The 27183-nt window shown below is 40.7% G+C and overlaps 1 protein-coding gene across 1 annotated transcript in view; it reads left to right on the top strand.

Annotated features, from left to right (window-relative positions):
* Positions 1-27183, top strand: part of HDAC9 (histone deacetylase 9) — a 703417-nt gene that overhangs the window by 634257 nt on the left and 41977 nt on the right. The window contains exon 24 of the mRNA XM_084619569.1: positions 13-131. Within this exon, the coding sequence (XP_084475695.1) occupies positions 13-131 (119 nt within the window). The remainder of the gene's footprint in view (positions 1-12; positions 132-27183) is intronic.

Here is a 27183-nt window from a genome sequence, read left to right as displayed (position 1 = left end):
TTTATTCTGCAGGACTGTGATTATGCCTATTGCCAAAGAGTTTGATCCGGACATTATCCTAGTATCAGCGGGATTTGATGCTGTGGAAGGCCACGATGCTCCATTAGGCGGGTACAAAGTCACAGCTAAATGTATGTATAGTCATAAAGTGGTTATTTTTTTCTGTCCTTCTGGGACAGGTCTTCATTTTAGAACCAAACTTTGTCCTCATTTATACACATATAAAATTGCCCTGGTGTAACTGACAGAAGAATTTGTCCTTTAGTTAATATCCGTGAGTAGCCATAGAACTCGCAGGAACCAGTTGAATGTGATACAAATAAAATTATATCTTAGCTATTCTAGCTCACTCCTTGTTGCAGAGCCTCTTGGCATATTTCTGTATAGGTTTGAAAGCTTTATTTTGCTGGCATTCAAATAACCTTTCAGAGATTTCATGCTTTTTTTCAACAGGCCCCACTTCCAAATGAAGTAATAAATTAGTCATTTTTAAACTGTGTCGAACATGATAAATTTGGAGGCTTAATTCTGATCTCACATTGTTTTTATATTACTGTAACCCACTAAATGAGTTACTCCTGATTTACACCACTGTTCATGAAAGTCAAGTTTTTTAAAAGAAATTAGTGATGTGCAGTGCCTCAGTTTCTGGATGCCCAGTTTAAGCACCTAACGCAGTGATTCTCAAAGCCGGTCCACCGCTTGTTCAGGGAAAGCCCCTGGCACGCCGGACCGGTTTGTTTACCTGCCGTGTCCACAGGTTCGGCCGATCGTGGCTCCCACTGGCCGCGGTTCGCTGCTCCAGGCCAATGTGGGCTGCGGGAAGTGGCGCGGCCCGAGGGATGTGCTGATTAAATCAGTAAGAAGTAGGTGACACGGTCATTTTGAAAATTACAGTAGGTAGCTGCATCGTTAGGCACCTAAATACCTTTAAAAATCTGGCCCAATAACAATATGTAGAGCAATGCGCAGTGTAGCATTGCAATATATAAGACACTGTTGACATTCTATGCTGGAATACAAAATAGACTGTTTTCTAATCCAGATCCTTATTTAGTGTAATTTAAAATCACTCCATAGGAGTCAGTGGGAGTTGTGTGTTGGTGTGCAAAGGAGGGAGCACTGTGTAAAGGTTTAGCTCAATGAGTCCTTGCATGCCAGTGGGATGTATTAATCTGCAGTGGGAATGGAGAGGAAACAAGAACATGGCCATGGTGAGGAGCTGACCAGCCACAGAAGCTTAACTGCCATCTCCTTCAAGGTTGGGATGTTATCTGCATTGTGACATGCACGCAGAGTGCAAATAAAAAATGACCTTTAATTTATTATATCTCTAAATTTCTTCTGCAAAGATATGCACTGGGGGTGAAATCCCCCCTTGGCGGAGGGCTCATGCAAGTCCCTCCACGCTGCACAGTCCTTATTATTATCCTTTACAAATAAGGGGAATGGGTAGAGCTGTGATTGCATGAGCTCAACACTCCCAGTGTGCAGGGCAAGAGGGCTTCACAATGACTCTAAAATTGTTGGTTCAGAGGGATCCTTACTTACCTGGATGTCACAGCTAGGAACCCTTGCTCAGTGGGCTTGAGAGGTACCACTTGCTGTTCCAGGCAGGATGGGCTGTGCAGCAATTCCACAACCTACCAGTATATTGGAGGATGTATCTTATTCCCCCCCCCACCCCCCCCGCAACACTGAGAAGGAGAATGGAGTGAATTTCACCCTGACAGTGAAGAAAATTTTTCTTCATCCGCTCTGTGTTCTGAATCCACCCTACCCTCTTTGCGTAGCACATACAGAACCTGAAATTGTCTTAAAATTTTAGTACAAGAGGCCACACATACACACCAGTATAAATGTAAACAAAAAGTTGATTTACAGTAAGTGGCTCTTGTTTAAATTAAAGGAAAAGCAAATATAGGCCCAGATAATAATCACGTATCTAAAGGACGAATAAAGTCCTTTGTACAGAGCCAAAGGATTTTATTATTTCCCTCAACCAAAATTCTCAACATTTCACCATACGTTTTTAGAGCATATATCCTGCATATGGTATAGAGAAAAGTGCATACTGCCTATTAAAAAAAAATCACCTAACATTTGAGAGACAAATTCCATATTAAAGAAGTACAAAGATAATCTAAATGTGGATCCATGAAGAAACAGTAATATCATTGGTTACTTCTCAGACTTGTAAAACGTACAATACAAGCAAGTGCACAGAGAAATTCTAACATGTTTTTGCAGGCCAAACTGTAGCTTGTAGCCAAATGATTATTGTCATTTCATTTATATATTTTTAGTGTTTTGAACCCATTTAATACATTGGTCTCCCTGATTTCCAATGACCCAATACAATCTTTGCACTTGAGAATTAAGACATTTACATCAAAAAAGGAAAACTGATTCTTTGACTATTTTCCCCGCTTGGTAAAGAAGCAATACAGAGATGCTGCACCATTGATGGAGAGCATTTTATGGCCTTCAGTCAGAGCACAGTCACACAGGAATAGCTGTAAAGCGTTAACAGAACAGCAAGTCATGGCTCTGAAGAGCTGGGAGAAAAAGGATGAAGATAGATGATCCAAATGAGAAAATCACTGGGCCAAATACATCCCTGGTGTAACTCGACTGTACTCATGGAATCATATAAATATAGTGCTGCAACGGACCTTAAGAGGTCATCAGGTTCAGCCCCCTGTGCTGAGGCAGAACCATGTAAACCTAGACCATCCGTGACCAGTGTTTGTCTTAAAAACCTCCAATGATGGGTTTTCCCCAACCTCCCTTGGAAGCCTATTCCTGAATTTAACTACCCTTATAGTGCAGAAAGTTTTTCCTAATATCTAATCTAAATCTCTCTTGCTGCAGATTAAGCCCATTGCTTCTTGTCCTATCTTCAGTAGACATGAAGAACAATTGATCACCATCCTCTTTATAAGATCCCTTAATATATTTGAAGAGTTTTATCGGGTCTCCCCTCAATCTTCTTTTCTCAAGACTAAATATGCCCAGTTTTTTAACCTTTCCTTATAGGTCAGGTTTTCTAAACCTTTTATCCTAACCCTAACCTTTTATCATTTTTATTGCTTTCCTCTGGATGCTTTCCAATTTATCTACATCTTTCCTAAAGTGTGGCACCCAGACACCGTATTCTAGCTGAGTCCTCACCAGTGCTGAACAGAGCAGAACAATTGTCTTACGTGCAACACTCCTGTTAACAAATGCTAGAATGATATTAGCTTTTTTTGCAACTGCATCAAATTGTTGGCTCATATTCAATTTGTGATCCACTATAATACCCAGAACCTTTTATGCAGTACTACTGCCTAGCCAATTATTCCCTATTTTGTAGTTGTGCATGTGATTTTTGCTTCCTCAGTGAAGTACTTTACCTTTGTCTTTATTGAATGTCATCTTGTTGATTTCAGACCAGTTCTTCAATTTGTCAAGGTAATTTTGAATTCTTATCCTGTCCTACAAAGTGCTTGCACCCCCTCCCAGCTTGGTGTCATCTTCAAATTTCATAAGCCTACTCTCCACTCCATCATTCCAGTCATTAATGAAAATATTGAGTTGTACTATACCTAGGACTAACCTCTGCAAGACCCCAGTAGATATGCCCTCCCAGTTTGACAGCAAACAATTGATATCTTACTCTGAGTACGGTCTTTCAACCAACTGCGCACCCACCTTATAGTAATTTCTTCTAGGCCAGGGGTTCATCTAGACAAGGTGGCTGAGCCACCGCTTCCCACAGCTCCCATTGTCCGGGAATGGCGAACCGCGTCCACTGGGATGCTCAGGTAAGCAAATCGTCTCCCTCAAGGGCTTACCCTGAACAAGCTGCAAACCAAGTTTGGGAACCCCTGATCTAGACCATATTTCCTTAGTTTGCTTATGAGACTGTCAAGTGAGACTGTGTCAAAAGCTTTACTAAAATCTAGATATATCACATCTATAGCTTTCCCCCATCCACTAGGTTAGTAACTTTGTCACTGAAGGAAATTGGGTTGGTTTGGCATGATTTGTTCATGACAAACCCATGCTGGCTATTCCTTCTCACCCTATTATTCTTTATGTGCTTACAAGTTGATTATTTCATTATTTGTTCCAGTGTCTTTCCAGGTATTGAAGTTAGGCTTACTGGTCAGTAATTCCCTGGATCTTCTTTGTGTCTTTCTCCAGCCCCCTGGGACCTCACCTGTCTTCCATGAGTTCAGAAAGATAATTGCTAATGGTTCCAAGAGTGTTTCAGCTAGTTCCTTAAGTATACTAGGATGGATTTCATTAGGCCCTGCTGATTTGACTACATCTAACTTATCTAAAAAGATTTTAACCTCTGCTTTTCCTATTTTGTCTTGCATTCGTTCCTCCTTCTTGTCGATATTAATTGGTGTGGATTATCTGGTCACCTTTTTATTGAAGACTGAAGCAAAATAAGCATTAAACACCTCAGCCTTCTTGATGTTGTCAGTTATTAACTCTCCTTTCCTGCTAAGTAGAGGACCCACACTTTCCTACATCTTTCTCTTGCTCCAAATATATTTAAAGAATCTCTTCTTATTGGCTTTTATGTCCCTTGCTAGGTTTAACTCATTTTGTGCCTTAGCCTTTCTGATTTGTACCAGCATAGTTGTGCTATTCTTTTGCATTCTTCCTTAGCAATTGGTCCATGTTTCCACTCTTTGTAGGATTATTTTTTTTTATTTTAAGGTAATTAAAGAGCTTCAGATGGAGCCATATTGGGCTGTTACTATTCTTCCTACCTTTTCCTCACATTGGGATAGTTTAAGTTGTGTCTTTAATACTGCTTCCTTGAGAAACTGCCAATTCTTCCAAACTCCTTCCCTTAGATTTTCTTCTTAAACAGCAATAACTATCAGTTCTCTGGGTTTTTTAAAGTCTGTTTTTTTTAACCATTGTCCCTGCAGATCTCAATCCTTCCTTTCCTTAGAATCATGAAATCTATCATTATATGATCACTTTCACCCAAATTGCCTTCCACCTTCAGATTCATAACCCATTCTCATGTGCTGGTCAGAATAAAATCTAAAATGACTGTCCTGTTGTCCTTATGTCTTCCAATTTCTGAAACAAAAAGTTGATCACAATACAGTCCAAGAATTTATTGGAAATTTTGTGTTTTGCCATATTACTTTTCCAGCAGACATCTTAAATTCCCCCACTACTACCAGTCTTATGTTTTGCATATTTCTGTTATTTGTTCTAAAAACACCTCATCCACCTCCTGTTCTTGATTTCATTGTCTACAGTATACCCCTACCATGATATCATCTCTATTTTCCCCCCCTTTTATCTTTACACAGAGACTTTCAAGTGGTCTGCCCCTCACCTCCTTCCTTGGACCTCAGAACAAATGTATATATTCTTGATATATAATGTAACACCTCCTCCTTTTTCCCCTTCCTGTCCATCCTGAACAAGATATACCCCTCTGTATGAATATTCCAGCATGATATTTCCCAAGTCACTGTGATGCTAATTAAGTCATAATTTGGCTTATGCACTAATACGTCCAGTTCCTCCTGTTTATTACCCATACTCCTTGAATTTGTGTATAGACTAAGATATTGAGCAGATTCCCCCACTGATTTCTATCTTTTTGCTCCTATGACCCTACTGTAATTTTCCATGTTCCCCACAACATCTAGCTGTCAAGGTTGCATTTTTATGCCTATCTGTAGGCTTTTGTCACCTGCCCCCTTTGAACCTAGTGTAAAGTCCTCCTCACTAGGTTAGTCAGTTGATGGGCAAAGATGCTCTTCCTTTTCTTTGATGGACCCCATCTCCTCCCAGCAGCCCTCCTTTCCAGAACAGCATCTCATGGTCAAGGAAGCCTAATCTCTCCTACTGACACCATTTGTGCAGCCATGTATTTGTCTCCAGGATGTGTGCGTCTCTGCCTTGGGTTTTCCCCTGACTCAGAGGATGGACAAGAACACAACCTGCACCCCAACTCCTTTGCCATCACTCTCAGAGCATTGTAGTCACTGCTGATCTGCTCAGGGTCATACTGTTAGTGCCTGCATGAATGAGCAGCATGAGGTAGTGATCAGAGGGATAGTGAGCCTCAACAACCTTTCTTTATGTGTCAGATATGGGCTCTATGCAGACAGCACACTTCCTGGGGCATCATGACAGGTCAGATTGATGGATATCTCCATCCCCCTCAGAAGGGAGTCCCCAGCCACCAGCACGCCTCCTGTTAGGTGCTGTGGCCGTGAGCCTCCCACGCTTCATGGCAGATGGCTCCTTCTCCTCTGTTATTGGCATCACGTCCTGTTGCCAGTACAGCATACTGGTTCTTGACCACGTTGGAAATGAGACCTGCATGGAGGATGGAGCACTGTGTCCTACCCTAGGTGGCAGGCAGCCAATTTCCTCCACACAGAGCAGCCAGTTCTCTTTCCTCCTTTGGTGTTGCTGTAGTCATCTGTAGTTGGCTACCATCCTTCATCCCAGATGTTTCCATTTGCATCCTGTCAATGTAGTCCTCACGCTCCCAGATATTACACAAATTAGCCACCTCCTCCTTCAGCTCTCTTACCTCCTTCTTGAAGGACTCCACCAACAGACACCTCTCACACCAGGTGATTTCCCTTCCCTGGCTTTCATTGGCTCAGACATGAAGGCTGCATTCCAAGCAAGTCAAAAACAGGATCTTGGTAGAAGGCTCCAGGTCAGGATGCTTGTCTGACTAGGTACCCCACAGGTGCAGGAAAAGAAGGAGCTAGCAGTGGCGTTGGCAACACACTATTTTCCTCCCATTGTGGGTTCTTCCTTGTGGAGTTACCTGCAAGTTAACAAAAGGGGGGGGGAACAAAACAAAATAAAAAAACCTTCCTCCACTGGTGAACTCAGCTGGCTAACTCCCTTAGACTCCCAGTTGCTTTCGTCTCACCAGCTATGTGTCCAATGATTGTGGTCTGTTATTTTGGGAAGCATGTTTAATTTATAGCCTGTATTAATGCAATCACACATTTTTGCCTGTTACTTTATTTAAAATAAGTGTAGTCTGGGCCACTGCCCGGTCTCAGCTTCCGAACAGTAAATGAATACATCAGCAGCAAATGACTACTCCATACCCTTTCAGCTGGCTCCCATTCAATACCAGGCATGGCCCATGAAGCAGAGTCTTTCCCTGATATTCCCCTGGGGTGGTGGTGCTCCTTGCCGTGCCTAATAGAGCACTGCAGTTTAAAGGCACAGTTGAGTCCTCTGATGATAGTAATGCTGGTTCTGGAGGATCTGTCACCAGACTAACTTATTGCACAGTCCACAGCTAGAGCTATTCCTTCTTTGGTTAGCTTACCAAGTATTTATGAGCCAAATCCAGCGGTCTGTTGAAAGGCTGTGGAAGGAGTCAAAGGTGTCAAAGGAGTCAAACTGCACAGTTGCAGTTCATGGGGGGTCTGAGTCATGGAGAAGCCGTACCATGAAGTGGAGTTCTATAGAAGGGCTTTGAAGGCAATGAGGGAGAGAGGTGGCATGACCAGGGGGCCATGTGGATCCACTGCCTAAAACACCCTATGAAGAGGATTCAGAGGGACCACAGGTATTTCTGCAGTTTTGAGGCTGCAGTTGTGGCCCCAGTTAATCTTGCCAGCTGCTGAAGGGAGGATTCCTTCACCCACCACTCCTCTCAGAGCTACACCACCTCCAGCGTAAGGAAAGGGAAGGGGCTGGTTCAGTTATGTGACATAACAGGAGGGAGCCTGGTCAAGGGGAAGCCGTGGTCCTGATCCTCCACTGGCATAGGGCCTGTTATGGATCTTGTGTTAGCAGTAGAAGTTAGAGTAGGCCACATAGTTCTCTAGCTTCTATTGGGACCGGGCAGCTGAGGATCAGGGACCCACACCCAGCTCCCTGCAGCTGACACTTGTTACTATCTCTGAGCTGAATCCACATATACAGAGAATTGAAGCCTTAAACTTAAATGTAATACATACGTATGTGCTTAAGTGCTCTCCTGAACAGGGATGAGCTTATACACATGCATTAGTTCCTTCCTGAACCGGGGTACATGTGAACACTACTCTCATGCTGAAGTTACTAAAAGCTTGTCTGCACACAGTTTTGTACTAATTCAACTAAATTGATAGATAGAAAAATCATTTGGTTAAATCAGTGAAACCCCATAATGTTTCTGCAGAGAGTTTACAAAACACCTTTGTACTGGTATAACTATATCCACACTGGTGTGTTAAATCAATTACAAAAACTGTTTGTGGAGAGGACCTGTGCAATGGGAGGCTCTCTCTCTGTATTGCTGTTCTTTCAGCAAGCTATCATGATCCAGATAGAATGGCATTCCTGTGCAGCTGACAGCCTCTACTGGCTTAACAGGCATTATTTCTTTAACGATGCTACTTGTAAATATATGTGCAAACATCTAAGGGCACCATCCTCAGCTGGGGTGAAATGGTATATCCCCAGGTCAGTGGCACTATGCCAGTTTTCCTCAGCTGAGGATCTGGCCCAAAAGCTTAAATAGAGGTGAGATGGTAACCAGGTACATGCCCTAAACACATGCCAATCAAATCTGTACACCCCACCATCAAGTATGTATGTGTGTATTTATTATTGGGTTGAAGAAAAGTAATATTGAAGCCTGACTCTAAATTAATTTGTTGCACAATACACAGTTGTATGAAAAATGCAAAACAAACATATAGATTGTCTATTCAGCTTGTATAAACTTATACATGTTATCTAACAATCGGAGCATTTTCTGTCGCACCTTTCATCACACAATGTACTACTATTGATATTCCATTGGCCATTTACTGTAGCACTCAATAAAAGATTTACCAAAATTAGGACCATATACTGCTGCCTTTGATTTTCATACAGAGCAACTATTGATATTACTGGAAGTTCTTTGTATGGATCAAGTGCAGTATATGAGTGTTCATTTTAATACAATCCAAAAACATTTAAGGGGAAAGCCCATATCAGTTACTGAATAATCTTAGTATTTCTCTTTTATGGCTAATCTTTTATTAAACTTTCAATAATGTAACATAAAAAAATCAGTATAATATATAGTATATTATAAAAAATATATGAGCATAAAATACCATTTTTGATATTGGAGTAATGAAAATATCTCCATTAAGGATGAAAGGGAGGAAGGAGAAATGATGCTGAGAGTATGGTATTCTAAGATTTTGGGTTGGCTTGCTGAGCCTTATCTGGAACGCTGAGATGTAGCTGGTATGTCCTGTACTTTCTTTTATAGTTAATTTCTATAGCCTATGCTAGGTCATATTTTCATGCCATTTGATGTACTCTGCACACAGATCTAAGAAAGGACTGTCAGATCTGGTCATAAATTTGCAGTTTGTTGGATCTAGTAAAAGCAACAATTTCAAATTTAGCGATTATAAATAGAGAATTTCTCCCTGTAATATTATCCTTATGTGAATTGCTTTCTTTTTGTCTTATAGTATAGTCCTTAGTATACTGTCTGCAGTAAAGTCCCTTATATCATTTTCCCACTTAAGTAAGGATTATTGGCAATTGGTCATTAAATGGTGATCATTCCATAAAAACTGTAAACAGAGAAGTGTCAAGCAAGACTTAAGATGTTTTGGGGTCTGTTATCTTCTTTGACAACTGCATTTCATTAAGAGCTATAATGATCTGCTGAAGTTTTCCTGTCCTTTTACTCTCTTATCCCAGGGAGACTATTTGACACCAGGGTGCAAAATGAGATCAACAATTAGCAGTAGGAAAAGACGCCACTGCAGGCATTTAAAGAGTAAATCATTCAGTGTCAGGTTGGATACCTACTTACTGCTGTGTCAAATTAGTGACGCACGGTTGCTCAAGTATATGGAATCGATGGGTTCCAACTCACTCTAAGTTAATGTGCTGCAGGCCCATTATATTGCCCATGATGTGTTGGTTTGCTTTCCTTGTGCTTTTTTCTTGAAGAAAATCAAATTGACTTCTCTAAGCTTGTTGAAATAAATATTGCATTATCGAATACTTTGAATGGTGACTAATAAAATCAGTTGTAAAGCACTGAACGCATCCCACCATTCACAGCATAGGGAATGGGGCACCCTCTCATCACAGCACAGGGCCTGTCTCATTAATCACAGCACAGGATTCACTAACATCCTAAGCAGCAATATTTTTCCAAGAGACATATTGCCTTCTGCTGTAAAACTTAATGTGCAAATTAGGGTTGCTCTGCAGCTCCCATTTCTTGGATTAGCTGTGCTCACATCCTGTAGATCAAGCCCTCATGCTTTTTGGGTCCTGGTGGTGCTTCTCAGAACTCAGAGGGAGAATGGGCAATTTGAACCCTAGTTTCTGTTCTGCTCTTCAGATATTTGATCACAGTGTACATGCTTTACATGGGAAAATATGTCTGCCAGTAGAGGGGTCTTTAATCTAAAATCGAATGTTTGAAGTTGACAAATTCAGACTAGAAATAAGACCCATGTTTCGAAGCAGCTTATCTAGTATGATAGATCCATCATTACGTGAACCCTTTCAATCAAGATTATATGTGTTTTTAAAAGGTGTGCTCTAGCTCATCCAGGAGTTATGGACTTGCTCTAGGAATTACTTGGTGAAATTCTACGGAGCATATGTTCTTCAGGAAGCCAGACTAAATCATAATGGTCCCTTCTGACATTAGAAACTATGAAGTCGCAGGGAGTAGTAAATAATATTTTTATGCTCTTTTTTGGGTGCTCATTTCTTACATCAAAATAAATTATTTGGTTCTTTCTCTGTGTCTCTTCAGTCATGTGTGGCCTCCTGAAGTTTTTTCCCAGGTTCAAAGTTGCTACATCATCTCATGAAGTTCTCTTCAGTTTGTCTGTGGCATTAGATTTGTAATATGATTAAAAGGGGTGGATCTGAACTAAAGCCCTTAATCTTTGGGGGACTTTTGATCTGGAGCTAAACTTAGTGACTTAGGCTTGTCTCTATAAGCATGACTTTGATACTTGCTTTCACTAGGATTGATATATTGTTCTCAGTAACTATTTGGCTATTCCAATAACTGATCCTCTGTGGTCTTTTGACGTACTTTGCATTGTCCAGAGGGCTCACAAGAGAATGTTGTACAGTCTGATACAGAGTACCTTAGATAGATTGTAAACTCTTTAGGTCAAGGGCCATGTGTTCCTCTGTGTTTGTACAGCACCTAGCATAATGGAGTTCCAATCCTGGTTGGGTCTTCTAGGAGTTACTGTAATATACAGATAACATAATGTTATTATAAAGGAGACAGGCAAGGGAAGCCCATATAAATATATGATAGATAGCATATAAAATGAATGTTGGTTTGGTATCTTTTTAAGTGGAGTTCTAGTTTACAAAAATTTGTAAATTGTAGGGTTTCAGGGTCATTGTGTCTCACTGATGCCATATCAAATTTCCTCTCTCTACAAGCAAACAGCCAGCCCAACAAAATATGAGCTTTGAGAGTTCAGCATTACCTCATTTTTTCTGGATTCCCTGTTAGCCTGCTGCTTTTCATCCAAAGGGTGAGTTGGGTTGGAAAGCAGATAATGCTGTTTACTTTTGATGTACAGGAGCTCTGCAGGTGACAGCTTGGAGGTGGAGGAACAGTTGTCCATAATGTGAATATCAATCTCAGAGGAAGGTGGCTGCGCCAGGGAATTTCCATTCACTCCTGCTGCCTCTTGGAGTCGGGTCAGGAGTACTTGGTAACTGATGGTATCAAAGGCTCCACAGAGGCCCACCTGAATGACTTGGATGTACTTCCCCTGTTACAGACAGGAGAAGGTTATCTACCAAAGCAACAAGTGTTGGTTCCTTTACTATACCCAGACGTGCTCAAGGAAGATACAGGATAATTGCAGTATTGGCTTCTTCTCCATTAGCTTGCTTAGGAAAGGGATGTTAAACCATGGGAGTTTGTGAGATCTCTTGCAGTGATTTCTTTAATACTGGTTGAATTATTGCATGCTATAGAGTGGGTGGTAGATTCTCCTCATCAAAGCAGTTGCCAAGCTTATTGGCAGCATTCCATCAGTCATCCACACCTTCCATTTCTAAGGCCTGAATTTACATCACTGAAATCAGTTACAGCTTTGTTGTTGATTTCCGTGAGTGTAGGATCAGACACGTAATCTGCATTTCTAGTGTAATACATCTGAAATATAGAAGATTCCAAAACTATATCTGCATCAGAACAGAGAAACATATTCTGTTAGATGTTTTAGAGGTGGAACTGATATATGAGTTAGCTGTATACTAGATCAGTGGTTCTCAAACTTATTTGACCGGGGCCCTCTTTTTTTGTGTCTGTAATCATTTACAGCCCCACACCCCCTAAGTACATGTATCGCCACGCAGCTCTGAAGGCAGAGCGGAGAGCAGCAGCTGCTGGTCGGGTGCCCAGCTCTGAAGGCAGAGTGGAGAGTAGTGGCTGCTGGTCGGGCGCCCAGCTCTGAAGGCAGAGCTGTGCCAGGAGCAGCACAGAAGTAAGGGTGGCAATGTGAAAAGTTTCAGAGTAGCAGCTGTGTTAGTTTGTATCCGCAAAAAGAAAAGGAGGACTTGTGGTACCTTAGAGACTAACCAATTTATTTGAGCATAAGCTTTCCTGAGCTACAGCTCACTTAATTGGATGCATCCGATAAAGTGAGCTGTAGCTCACGAAAGCTTATGCTCAAATAAATTTGTTAGTCTCTAATGTGAAAAGTGATATTCAGCAATATCACTTTTCACAGCAGACTTAGTGCCCCATTGGCACCCTTACTTCTGCACTGCTGCTATCACCTCAGGGCTGACGGCCGGAGCCCCGCCACTTCCAGGTGAGGAATTGGGGTTGGGGGAGAGGTGAGCCCAACCCAGATGGCGGGGCTCCGGCTCTCTCCTTTATCCCCACCTCCCAGGTGTCCATGGTCCTTCAGCACAAGCCCCAGCCACCGAGGGCTGACAGCCAGAGCTCTTTCTGAACATTTTACCTACTATGCCAAGGTGAGAGAAATCCTCAGGTAAAGGAAGTAAACAATTGGCTAGAACTAGGGAAGGGAGAACTTCATAAATTGGTGGTTTTACTACATGCCCCTAACTGGATACTTATCCAAAGCATATCTGAACTATACAGAACTCTTCTTAGCACTGATTTTTTGTGTCCACATTTTCAAAAATTCATCTGGTTATCTAATGTACTTAGATTTTATCGCTGCAACTGTCACTTACTGCTTCCAGGAAGTGTCTGCCTAAGGAGGAAGTGAAGACAACTAAATGTATTAATAGATAAACACTCAATGGATCTACTCCTTCACTTACTCTTACTTTTTGTGAATCATCCAGGAGATATTTTCCTTTCCAAGTGCCGCAGCCCCCCAAAAGAAGATGTGTCTTCTAGCTAGTTAACTAACAAGCACAAGTGAAAAACCACCTGTATACTGTGTTCCAGATATACAGTGCTGACCCATCTGCAGAATACATCAGGTGCCAGTTACTTGATTTAAGGTAGTTTGCTGGTGACAGGGAGGAGGATAGATTACAATGGAAAGAGAACCCACTGCACCATTAAGAAACATTTTTCCCTCTCACTGCTCTTCCTTTATCTCTTTTCCCACTCACATTATTTTTCCCTTTGTGCTATGATAGAGGCACTGAATGATGATGAGATAATAACTAATACAACCCATGCAATAAATATTTTGGTGTTGTATTATCTAGATTCTGTAACTTAAACTCAATCAATCCACACTTTTGCCTGATATCAAAAAGGTTTGGGTAATCCATTGTAAGAGGGAGGAAGATGGAGAAGGATTTTGTTCCAGTCAGGATATTTTAAACTTGACAAAATTGTGAGGCAAAGAAAACCGATAACAGTTAAGCTTTAGGGCCTATTTGAAGGGTGTTGAGGGTGCTCAGCAACTTGCATGAGTTTCTTGGCATTTGTCTGAGAGGAGAATGTTGAAAGCAGTCTCCAAAATGTGAATTTCTACATAAAAGGAAGGGTCTGATCTTTTGCAGCATTGGTGCATTGGGAATTCAGCTTCTCTTTGGGAATTTGTAAAGCCTTTATTAGAAGAGCATGACTTATGTCTTAGAATTGAAGTATTCTTTGTAATAAATAGAAATGTGCCACAAGTATTTACTTGGCTGTGTCATGGGAACATTTCTTAACATATTGTCCAAAGCTTCAGAAAACTACAACGCAAGCCATTTAATTAGGGGGCAGAGCTCTCCTTTGTGATTTTTGACCACTATATTTGATTAATATTCAAAAAAAGAATTAGTGGCCAAAATGTTTACATTTCATTAGGCAGAGAAGGAGAGAGCACACACAATTTTGATTATGAGCTTGGATGGTTCATTTCTTGGGCTTCATATCCCCACTACTTAAGGCAGATTGTAACTTTAAGACGTTATCACTTGGCTGCACAAATGAACAGCCAGTTATGCTTTTTATGGTGGGTAGTTCTGAAACCAACAGGGGATTAGAAGATATTAACTTGAGTTTGTGGTTCCCTACTGGACTATGAAGGGTTCCATGGATTCTTGTCCTGAAAATTTCACAAAGCAAACACCTCTTATCTGTGGTGATATTCTCACACTGGCCTCTTGGCCATGGACTTCAAAAGCTGATCACAGGGAGGGCTAGAGAGGCAATAACCCTTAATATAACAGATCCTATCCTGATAGGGACAGACAGGGTAAAGGTAAAGGCATCTCTGAAGTTTGCTGCTGTGTGTTTAGCCTCAGGGGGTGATAAGGGGCCATCTGTTTTCTGGTCTGAAAACTCATCTCTTTCACACTGTCCCAGTATCAAGTACACTTCATGCTTGACTGGTGTCAGCAACAGGGATCCCTCAATTGTCTAATGATATTTTCTAGACTCATTTACATTGATCCAAACAATTGTCTTGTTTTCTGTTATTTTTGTAAAACATTCAAAATCAAACAGATATCAAATTTAAAACAAAGGTGTAGGAGTTTTTTGTGTCCATTTAGAGATTCAATAGAAAAGAAAAACCCATGGAATTATAATTGGAGTTGTTTTGGTTGAACATTCGCTGATGGGGCCCAATCCTGCAATCCTGCACAGGACAGTATAGTTGCAGAAATCTACTTTATGTGCAATATTGTGCATTATGCTTGAATTTTAACCAATAACTAAAATAGAACATTAGTATTGCTAATCCAAAAGTTAAAAAATCTTGAGTCAAGTCCCCCAAAATCATTAGATATATTAAAAATAAGAAATTTGGCGGCAGGTTTTTTTTTTTGTCTGCTTGTTTGTGAACTCTTAACATATGCTTGCTCCAATTTTCAAGCTTTTCTCTGCAACCATGAAAACTCGAAACTTTCTGTTTAAGGAAAGCTGAGATTCTCATGCAATTTCTTGATTCCAGCAGTTGGAGATTAATACAAGTACCAAATTTGATGCGATTTGCAACAAAACATGAAAGTTGGCAATATCAGAACATGATAAAATTATTACTTTTTATCAATATTTAAAAGATATTTTGTCAAAAGGAAATGGTTCATGCTTCTATCAATGAACGACCGTAAACTGCTAGACGTGCTAGAATGTAGGGTCAGATTCCACAAATCCTTATTCACTTGAGTTGTCCTGCTGACTTAAGTGGGACTACTCTACTAGCATGATTAAGATTTACTGAAATGAGTACTCTAATAATTTTGGGAACAGGCACCAGGTTTGTAAGTGTTAATATAATATATAAATATTCACTATAGGAGGAAAATGTCACATTCCTTCTCACATGAGAAATCACATGAGAAATATTAAAATGATTTAATATTTCCCTCAGTTTCATGGAGATAACTTGGAAGCAGCTGAAGCAGTTTTCCTAATAAAAAGCAGTGTACTTTAAAATGCATAAAAAAGAAGCACATTTTTAGATTCCGTTTTTCCCATTGATTGAGATTCAAACAACATGCACAAATATGTCCAAAAGGCAGATTGCTGAAAGATTGTTCAGTAAAGTAAGAGCAAGCCAAGAATAAGATACTGTACAAAAACAACTAAATATTGCCAATCCATCACAGTTCTCTTCCATTCTGGTTGCTCATATTTACTAATTACTGATATCTATTGAGTTTTTCTCTGTCTCTTTTATCATGTAGCCTTCTCAGCCTCATCCCCTATATACATCCTGGAAGGATGGCTCTTTGGCTGCACTGCCAAAAACTTCCAAAACAAACATCTGCCTATACACCATCCTTTGGGTAGTGCAAATTGATGGTGATGCATGCGTTTGTGAAGCAGCCTCAGTTCTACTTGTACTTGCTTCGCAATCTTAAAAAACACACAAGACTTTACCATTAAAAAATGGGGCGGGGGGCGGATATTCAGATATTTTAAGGGCTGTTCTAAAGAGGAGGACAGAGAGCAATTGTTCTCAATGTCCACTGAAGGTAGGACAAGAAGTCATTGGCTTAATCTGCATCAAGAGAGATGTAGGTGAGATATTAGGAAAAACTGTAAGACTAGCTAAGTACTATAGGAGGTTACCAAGGGAGTTTATGAAATCCCAATCATTGGAGGTTAAGAACAGTCTAGACAAACACCTGTCAGGAATGGTCTAGGTTTATTTGGTCCTGCCTCAAGCTTGGAAGGCTGGACTATATGAGCTCTTGAGGTGCTTTCCAGTCCTACATTTATATGATTTCCTTGTACATAAAGTGTCTGATTTTAAAAGTGGTAAGTGCACAATTGCATGCCTAATCTGCACATGTCACTACTGTGTTTGGGTATGAATCAGATAATCACTTGTATACATACTATAACCCAATTTGTGCCTGCAGTCATGCACATTACATGTGTGATTGCACAGACGATGTATGTGTGCAGTTCTGCATCGACTCTTCTTTAAAAAGTCCAGTTCTAAGGTTCTTTTTCTCTATGTCAAATCAGGTTTAAAGCATGGAAAAAACCCTAACTTAAAATCTTCTGCATGGGATTCTCATGCTGCCAGTAGATCCAGTTAAAATTTTTCATCCAGTACTTTTTTTCAGTAAAAAATGGCCTTTTCTCCAATCAAAGATGTTCATGGAAAATTTTAGTTCCTTGTACATATTTTTATTTTTCAGTGAAAAAAACAAAACCCTTTTGATTTTTCCATCAAAAGACGTGGAAGATTTCCACAAAAAAACTTTTGAAAAAATGAGCAATTTTTGTTTCTTTCAAGCTTTTTCACACTTTCCAACTTCTGGCATGCTAACTATTGATGTTACTAATGCTATCTTTTTTTCTTTCGTTTAGTAAGATAGCCATTACCTATAGTCTCAGATATGAGACTTGTAAATTAAATCCTTTATTTTCAAATACCATTCATAATTTACTCCAAATGAGAACTTTTGAACTTCCATATACTGGAGAAATAGCTTAAGAACAAGTTATTTGTTTGAACGTGATTCCTGTAAATGCTAACAAGTTCAGTAAGATTTGAAGAAAGCAGCATCTGGGGGCAGCTTTAACATGTACGTACCCATTTTCTTCAATATTTCAGAACACTTAGTGTAAGAAATAAAAGTGGTACATAGTATTTAATCTCACATTTAGTATATATGCATTTTAGTATATAAAAATTAACACAAAAAGATGCATTTAATATTTTCTTATTAAACTAAACATAAATAAGTGAGCAAGTTTGCTAAAGCTACACAGTATTAATCAGGTCCTGGGAACAGAATGAAGTAAATCTGTGAATCGAGTGATAACATATTGATTCAAATCTCATAATTTAATGTAACTAGATCAAAGGAAGAGTGTATAAAATTGTGATGTTTCTATACCTTCTGAAGAGAAAGTGACCTTTTGTGTAAAACTTTGTTTTTCTAGTTGTATCAGCTACCACTAATGGTTGTTTTAAAAGAGCACTTTAGAGGAGAGGGTAAGTGTACTGACACATACCTTTTTTTTGTTTGACCCTTCTTGGATGTGTTCGTTCCTGCATACAACATACATCTCTGGCAAATTTCCCAGCATGCCTACCTACATCTTGGTGTAGCGGCATCAGGGTCACAACGTTTGAACCAAAATGCTTAGAGGTCTATGGAAAACAATAATAGAATAGAAATGGGAGTATCCATCAAGAGTTTCTGACCTTCCATTTCACTGATGGTTACTGATCTTTTTTAATCATGTTGCAAATTTGAAAATTATCTAGGCTGACATTGGATTTTATAATGGTTAGTGTTATTGATGAGGAGTAAAGAAGATTACCTTAAAAATACACTTAAGGAGGCCTGGGCAGTTTTAATAGCTTGAGTGAAACAAAACACCAAACAGGATGTCTTGGTCCCCTTTGAACTTGAGGTATCACATGGACATGAAGCTACTGAATTCTCTGATTAGTTATGTGGTGCCAGACTCCCAGTGGCACTTAATGAAGATAAGTTTTTACCTAGTGCTTTTAAAGAGAACGGGAAATTAAATCTGCTGGACCACATTTAATGCTTTATCGCAGACATAGTAAAGTTTGGAGGGAAATACACACACATACACACTGAAAACATACAATGAATCACCCATTTGTCTTCTAAACAATGTACTAAAGATCAAGTAGATCCCCCGAGAGTATTATGTAGTCTGACTTTCATGGTTAAAAATAGAAATCAATAGTAAATAAAGAAAAAATATTGATAAGCTGCATCTTTTGTTCTGAAAGCTTTCAAAGTGCTTTACAGATCACTGACCTGACTTCTTTTTTTTTTTTTTTGCATTAAAGCAATGGGAGTTTTGCAACTGACTTCAGTGAAAACAGGACAGGACATATCAGATAATACACAGAGAGCATTTGGCTACTTTTGTAAAGCAACCTCCTCTGTGGGGGTACATGTCAACCAATCTGTATTTGCCACACTGCACATTATTTTAAAGAGGGGAAATGAGGAGTAATTTCTGCAATTTAAAATGGCATTACCATTAAAATGGATACCAAGGTAAATACAAACTTACTTTAAGCAAAAACTGGGAGGAGATATTTTCAATGCTTTAATAGTCAGGGCTTTTGTTATATCTCATCCAGAAGATAACAGCTCCTCCAGCACACCTTTGGCATTAAATCAATACTGATTCAGAGGGAAGAGTGCCACAGACTAAATCACCTACCCTACTTCCTGAATAACCCACTTTTTTCTTGGAAGTCTGGTTTTTCATCCTGTTGACCTGACTCAATTCTACGTAGTTTATGACAATGAATAACACTGTCAGCATGTTATGGTTGCAGGTGCACTGTGCCTTATCAAATTTACAGTGGGAGGGCCATACCACATGTGATTTGGGTTGTGCTCAGGTTTTTGCATCACTCTTAAGAAAAACTCATGTTTGTACGAGACTGCTTTGGAGAAGAACCATAAATAATGACATAATCAAAGAAGTCAGAGATGGAAAAGATCTGTTCTGCTAGTGCAGGATTATTCCCTCCTCTATATACCATATTACTGAATGCTTTTTCCATTCTCATTTTAAATTATTTTAGTCATGGTGCTTGTACAACTTTCTTTGGGAGGGTGGTCCACTTAAACTTAACTAATATTTATTCTGAAATTGCTCCTGGTTATATCTCCATAGATATTCCTTAAACAATAATTCCTCTCCCTTTGAAATTTTCAGCCTTCAGAGGCACATAGATTATTATTATGTAGATATGCTTCAAAGCCATATAGATGGCATCATTAAGCCAACACCAATAACACCAAATAGCTATAAATATCAGCTGTCATGCACAGCCTTGGAAAATGCCATTGCTAGGTAACTTGACCAAGAAGACCGAGTACACTATTTTTTCATTCAACTACCCCGCAAATTCAGTCAGGACACCGTACAGGGAGTACAGTAAACACTGACACAATAAGGGTTTGACATGTGCAGATGCTGCAGATTTTCTACTCCCTTTTTGTCTTCAGAAAACTAAAATAAACTGTTTTCAGTGAACTAAAATAAAAGCAGAATGACTCAGGGAGGAAAAAAGAAGAGAACTAAGTTCAGAAGAGAAGGATTTGATGTAGAAAGATATATCAGTGACTTTTCCTGTGAAAGATTATTGGGAATAAAGGTGTGGTGTTTTTATTTTATTTAATTTATTTGTTTGTTTATTTACAAACATGAGATAATAACAGCTTGTAAATCAAGAGCACGAAAGCCCAGTTTTATAATATGTGTTGTACTTTAATTTCTCTATATCTTTTTTTGCCACTGTTAAAAAAGCAGCCAAAACTTCAAAGGGAAATTGCATGTGTTCTGAATCAGGCCTTCAGTGCTGATGTGTGACAGCACAAAAATTAGATGTAAATAAATGTGCTGTTTAAACTCCCATGTGGCCCCCAAATTGTTTTTTTATGCATTCAGTTCCTTTAAGGGTGTGTATTTTGTTTTTTTGTAAATCAGCTGTATTGGTTTGATCTTACTTTACCAAACATGGCAATTTCACCATGGTAAAGACCAAAAAAATAGAGAAAGAGACGTTGTCAGAATATGTCTGAACACCGGTATCTGGCTGTTTTGAAGTTTGACAGGAACATAAGGAAGAAAATGAAGCTTTTCAGTGATTTGTCTGATTGTGAATATGAACAAAAATCACAGTTTGCCAAGGTTTTGTTTGGTAGCCAGGGTAAAGAATTGAAATAAAAAATGGAAGTGCAGCAATGAAGTTAAAAACAAGGTTTTAAATATGTTTTCCAGGCTGATAGATTTGGAAAAAAAAATGGGATAAGTTGTTCACAAAAATGTTTGTGTAAATTTCCTGGTGTTGTATAAAAAAAACCCAGCCTTCAAATTTTGAAACATTTTGACCAGCCCTAGTTACAGATGCACTTTCTGTTACTCTCTTTGTAACCTATCCTGCAGTTTGTTGTTCTCAAAGGAAATGACATATCTGCCTGTCTCCGCCTTGAAGGGCTCCATGTGGGTGTACCAGTCCATTTGCATGTATCAAATCACAATTTTGGGGCCTTTGGTGTGTCCTTCATTAAACAGTACTTACTTGTAGAATTATCATTTGCTGTTCTTCTGCCAAGTCGTCTTTACTTTTATCAGCACATTCTTTATGTTTCATCAGGTAGTGGATTGAAATGGAGGCTAGTGACACGGGTTAATGTTAAAGCTGGTTAAATGTGAGTGCTCTTTTTTTAATCAGCAAACATGTGTTTGAGTTTCAAACCTCTGCCCATTCCAGCCACCTTCTTCCCCCTTTTTATTTCCTATTCAAAAATAGTTACAAGCACAAGCTTTTGTTCCCTTTAATGTGTGAGGAGCAGCTGTTCCTTGTATGACTACCTGGGTATGTGTGTGGACAGGAATATTTGTATTTATTACTCTGTCTTGTCTAGTCACTATTCTGCTGTGTGTAAAGCGCCACTCAGGGAGCAGAAACAATACCATGTAAGTTTGGTGATCACCCATGTGCCATGAATTACTACTGGTGAATGGTCAAAGCGAACAGTTAGCAAACAATCTATAGTTTGAAGTTTGTTGAACAGATTATTTGGCAAATACTAACAAATGCATTCACAAACCATTTATGAACATAAATCGGAGCTAAATGTGTTAGATAATTTATTTGCAAATGAATCATTTAATCAGCTGTAATCATTTAAGGCTTGATCCTGCTCTCATTGAGTCGATGGGAAAAAACTACCACTGACTTCCATGAGAGCAGGATTGGGCCCTTAAACAGCATGCCGCTCGTATTGCACAAAAGCCTGTCAGGCTGGGCACCATTTGTAGCATATCTCAAGGTGAATTGCAGACTTTGAGATATTTACTATGTGGTAGCTAATTTTTCTCTCCTCTCCCATGTAAAACCCGCTGGACAACCCAAGATTCTCTTTGGTCCTGGACCGTTAGAGATTTTTGGTGGGCACTATTGATCTAGCAGCTACATTTTTATTCATGGTAAATTTTCTAGTAAGGGCTTGAAGAACCATACCCAAACAGAGAGGTCTATCACTGCTTCAGTGCACTTGCGCAACTTCTAGCAGTGTAATGAAAGTGATGTTCTTGCACTGAGGAAAGAAAAGATTTTAAAGATTAATTGAAATACTGCTTTTAAAAGAATAAATACAATTATTTGTGTTCTTATATAAATACCATAATTAGAGGAAGAGCTGCAGCAACCTCTTTATTTAGGTTGCCTAACACTTTCCATTATAAAGGATTCCTCTGATCTTTTCTTTGAGAAGCTCTCACAGCTCCATTCTTTGCAGCAGACTTTTGATATCTGGCAGCAAAAACTCCCTCAGTCTAGGGAAATGCCTCTTGTTTGTCCCATAAAATTCCGTACAGCTTTTGCTGAGATCTGCTTGTGGATCCATTAAGCTAAGACAATATATACCAGACGAGATATAACTTAAAAATTGGCATTTCCCTTTTCCCACTTTCATTCTTCAGTAAAATTTTAGCAGTTGGGCAAAATAAACCCATGAACATCCTAAAGCTAGACCCTGCTACCACTAAAACAGCAACTGCAGACACTGCATTGGGAGTTGCCAGACCAGCTGGACTTGGGTGGGAGAAATTGCTGAGCTAGGCTCCCCCAGAAAGTGGCACATGTGTGCCCCAGTGGCCCATGCTCCCGCTTCTCTGGGGACACCATGTGGGGCTGGAGTTCCCTCAATTCCCAGTGGATGGGAGAGAGAGAATGAATGCTGGGCCGGCTTCCCCCCCAGCAACCAGCAGACCCAGCATGGGCCCCAGCAGCCCTTCTCCCCTATGGGGGCAGGAGTTCCTCCATCTCACAGGTCGGGGGAGAGAGAGCTGGGTTGGATTCCTCCACAACCAGCACCAGGACTTTGTATCAATGGGCCTTTCCCGCCCCTAGGATAACAGGCTTCTCCTATTAGCAGCTATTATAGTTAGTAGTGCTTTTGTGGGGGTTGCCAGGTTAACTGTGTGCATAACTTGAAGACAGTCTAATTGCACACAGATCCATGAGGTGATAATCTGAAGGTGAAAGTAGGGCTGCACAGGTGGCCTTGCCAATGTACTTTAGTTAAAAATGTTTGATAATGTGCACGGCAAAAAATAACTCCGTTCACTCTCCCAGACCTGTGCTAGTCCTGCAGGGCTGACAATATTCAAATCAAAGAGAAAAATTCTGTCTGGGCCTTATCCCGGTGCAAAATAGGGCAAGGATATGAGGTAATGAGGTGATATCCACAGCACAGAGGGCATAAGAACCAGGAAGAAATTCAGCCCCCTCCTCTTCAAAGAGCACAGGCACGGCTGCTTCCCTGCTTCCTTGAGTACCTAGAGTATCCCAAAGGGGGCCGGGAGGAAACCGGGCCACAGAGCCTCACTACACACGCACACACACACACACTCAGCCACCCAGCTAACCAGTGGTGCTGTCTGGCTGGGGTAGTGTGCTCTACCCTGTAAAGGGGTGTGAGCTCCTGCGAAGATGATGTGGCCCCAGTGCGGGGCTGTGCCTACAAGGTTAAAAGGTTAAAAAAATCCCCAACAAATTACACATGCCCTCCCCTGTGCTCCACAGGCTCCTGTTTTCATCCTCTTACAGTCCCTCTCCCTTTTTATGTTGCTCCCACTCATGACTCCTTACTATTCGCTTCACCTCATATTGGCCCTGCACCTCCTGCCCTCTTGCCCTCAACACTTGGACAAACCATCAGAACAAAACACAGTATGTAAAAACATACATGATGACAAGTTTGAAAGAGCAGCTGCCCTACAGAACTGTAGGACCACAGTTTGGATGCTATTAAGTACTGTCTAGTTTAGGTGTAATTACAGAAGCTTATGAAAATCTTTAATGCCTTGTGATTGCTATAGTCTGTATTCTGCTTCCAAACATGCATCTCTGTCCTTTTGGCTTGAATGTAGATGTTACACACAATTTCTAGGGTTATTTTTGTGATGATTAAAGACTGGGGAAGATATTGCAATTATTGGGCTAAATTCTGCCCGCTGTTACACAGGTATAACTCTATTGTAGTCAATGGGATTACTTCAGATTTACATTGGCCCCCACTGACTAACATGACTGAAGCAATGATACTAAACGTAGCTGAAGCAGTGACAAGGGGTGAGATCTCCTCTTGGGCCACATGCTTTTTGTCAAGGGCCTGGCTATTAGGCTATGGCTTCACCGCAGCCTCTTCCTCAGGTGTTCTCCTCAACCCGCCTCCTAGCTACACAGACTAACTCCTCACCTGCGTTAAGAGATGCTTTGAATCAGGTCTAGTTGACACAGCTGGGGGTGTGGGTTAGAGCTCAGGTTCCACTTTCACTCAGGCTGGTAACTTGCCCAATCTGCAGTGAGGATGCAGGCTGAGCTGCTTGAGTGTTGATAGTCCAGTCCTCCAAATCCCCCCATGTGCCCAGAATGACAGACGAGTTCTCCCAGAATTCACGGACAAAGAGAGCAACTTACTGCAGCACACAGAACCATGGACAATGGCCCCAGTAGTGCTGCCAAATCAGACAGAAGATCACTCAGCACCGGTGAGGACACAGTGACTTAGGTATGACTTTGCAGTCTGGCTGTTCAGACACAGGTTAGGCTAACCTGGTTGCCTGGTGCTGATCGCCCGGTCTAACCCTGCAGTAAAGACGTACCCTTAAAGACTTAATGGATGTATCTGATCAGGACTTTTCTCACACTTGGTCAAAGACAGCATGAGCCAAGCCCTGGGTCCAGGAGCACTCCCCACACTGGATGGGATATCAAGGAGAGTTGAGCAAACAACTGGTAACAATGACTGATATCAACTCACCCTTCCAAAGTGAATAAGAAAAATGGTCAATAAATTCTGCTGTGTAAAATCAGAAGCCGAGCTACATATTTGGCATAAAAGTTTTAGAAATGATCCACTGCTACTTATTTTTTCTCTTTTTTTCATCAGCCTTTCACAGGAACGTCCTCCTTGATTACATTGAAGGTTATATTGGAATTGTCTTCATGGGAGGTGGGATTTGCGCTTCCCATGGAACTGGCTGGGGGTTTGGTCCCTAAACACATCCTCCGAGGTCCACAGGAGCACCATACTTCAACACTGACCTCAAGGCTCTATGGCAGCACAGCTCCATGGACTTCCCTGCTGATTGTTGCCCCTGAATTCTCCCTCAGAAAGTGTGATTTACTGTGTAGTGATCTACACTGTCAAGACAGTGCTGGATTGGGTCAGTATTATCCTGCTTTGGGATGCTGCATGGGCCTGTGAGATCTAATGTTGCAGAAAGCATCACTCATGACCCCTTCCCAGGTTCCACCACCTCCTTCTCCAGCCCACCTCCTGTAAACACACATTACTCAGTCCATGTGAAGCACCTACAAAGGAGCTACCAAAGCATCTCCCCTTATTCATCCCCCTGGGGAGATTCTCTGGCTCTAGGTCCCCTCTGTTTGTAGAGGGAAGTGATTTATCTCTAAGCCCTCTCTGCTCCCTCCTCCTTCCAAATCTCATGATGGGATATACAGTACAGGAAAATACAATTTGTCATCCTTCTGGCCCCATACATACATTCATTTCTACTGTTGCTCACCCACACAGGAACTCAGATATCTAGTCTTCTCCCTTACATGCTTATACTGTCTCTTTGGCACAAACACACACACTTATTCATTGTCATACTCATTCACTGACACACCACACACACTTATCCCTTTTCTGACACACCCACATCCTCTCTGTCTTACACTAGGGTCCAGCTGTGACATTTGGATCTGAATAGCAGAGTGGTGTTTAGATCTGGAATTTTGGTTCTTGCCTATCTTTCTCATAAAAAGAAACTAAGGAGTTCTGCCAAAACTGAGAAGGGAAAAATAATTTCCCCGCATGCAGTAGAACATCTGAAAAGTTGTGATCTGTGGAACTGCTCCAGTTTTAGAACAATTCAGTTGATCTTGTCTGTTTGTACCTAGTGAGAGAGTCAAAGACTTCTTGCTGTCAGGAATTTTGGAGTTGCTTTGCAAATAGGACTGCTTAGCTTTGGATTGAGCTTTCAGCTTCTGTGGCTGCAGAGCTGTGTCTGTTAGGGGACAAATGCAGTCTTTTTTGCTGCAGTTCAGTACATGCTGTTCAAGAAGGTCCTGGAGTTGTTGGAGATCTTCAGGATCTGTGAGCTAGCTCCTTGTCCCTCCTAGTTAGTAAAAGTCAGGAGAGACACAGTGGCTATTATTGTAATTGATTGCCGCAGACAAGATGCTTTCTTCCCTTAAGGAAGCTATTGTTATTGTTGCTGAAGAAACCATCTCTTAACACAGAGAAACTCTCCGTTTATTGCCCCATCTTGAATCTTCTGCTCTAAGGAAGAATTACTGAGAAGATTATGAGGTTGCAGCTGCAGCAATATCTAGATTCCTCGGATCACCTCAATACCAATCTGTTTGGGTTTAGGGCTGGGTATGGTACAGAAATTGCACTGTTGATTGATCCTTCTGCTGATGAATGAAGATTAGGCATCCCACTGATTTCTTTTTAGAGATCTGTCAGCTGCCTGTGATGCTACTCCAATACTATGGTGACAGGGGCCTAGATAGCTAGAGGCCATTAACCTATCTGCAGAGCCTAGTGGGGAAGATGCAACAACTCAAGTGGCGAGACCCAGAGGGTAGGATCAGACAATTGCTGATCTGCCTCAAGGCCTTTCTCATGCGGGGGTCCTATGGGAATATGTAACTGGATGCCAACACTATTTCAAAGTTTCCCTTTGGAAAACCAGAAAACTAATGGATGAGGATTTCCAGACAAAGCTCTAAATACTGAAAATAGCAGTCCTCAAACTGTGGTCCCTGGAGCCACTGGTTTTCAGTAGTGCACAGAATGAAACATTTGAGCACCATATATTGGGGGGTGGGAGAGGGATGTTCTGTGGAAGAATTTTATTCTCATGTACATGTCTACTGAATGAAATAGCAAGAAAACCCTTGCTCTAGATTTTCTAAAATCCAAAGCATCTGAGGTGATGCAGTCACATGTTTTACTTCAGGAAGTAGCAAGAAAGAACTTACCCATGAAAGCTTATGCTCAAATAAATCTGTTCGTCTTTAAGGTGCCACTGGACTTGTTGTTTTTGTGGATACAGACTAACACAGCTACCCCCCTGATACTTGACACCATGCAAGACACTAAATTTAGCCGTATGGAGTGGAAATCCATCAACCTCAAAAAATACTCACACAGATACAGACAGACATCATCATACTCTCCAAGTGC

This window comes from Lepidochelys olivacea, assembly GCF_965140295.1.
Source record: "Lepidochelys olivacea isolate rLepOli2 genome assembly, chromosome: 2".
Lineage (NCBI taxonomy): Eukaryota > Metazoa > Chordata > Testudines > Cheloniidae > Lepidochelys > Lepidochelys olivacea.
This window is presented reverse-complemented; position numbering and strand designations above follow the sequence as displayed.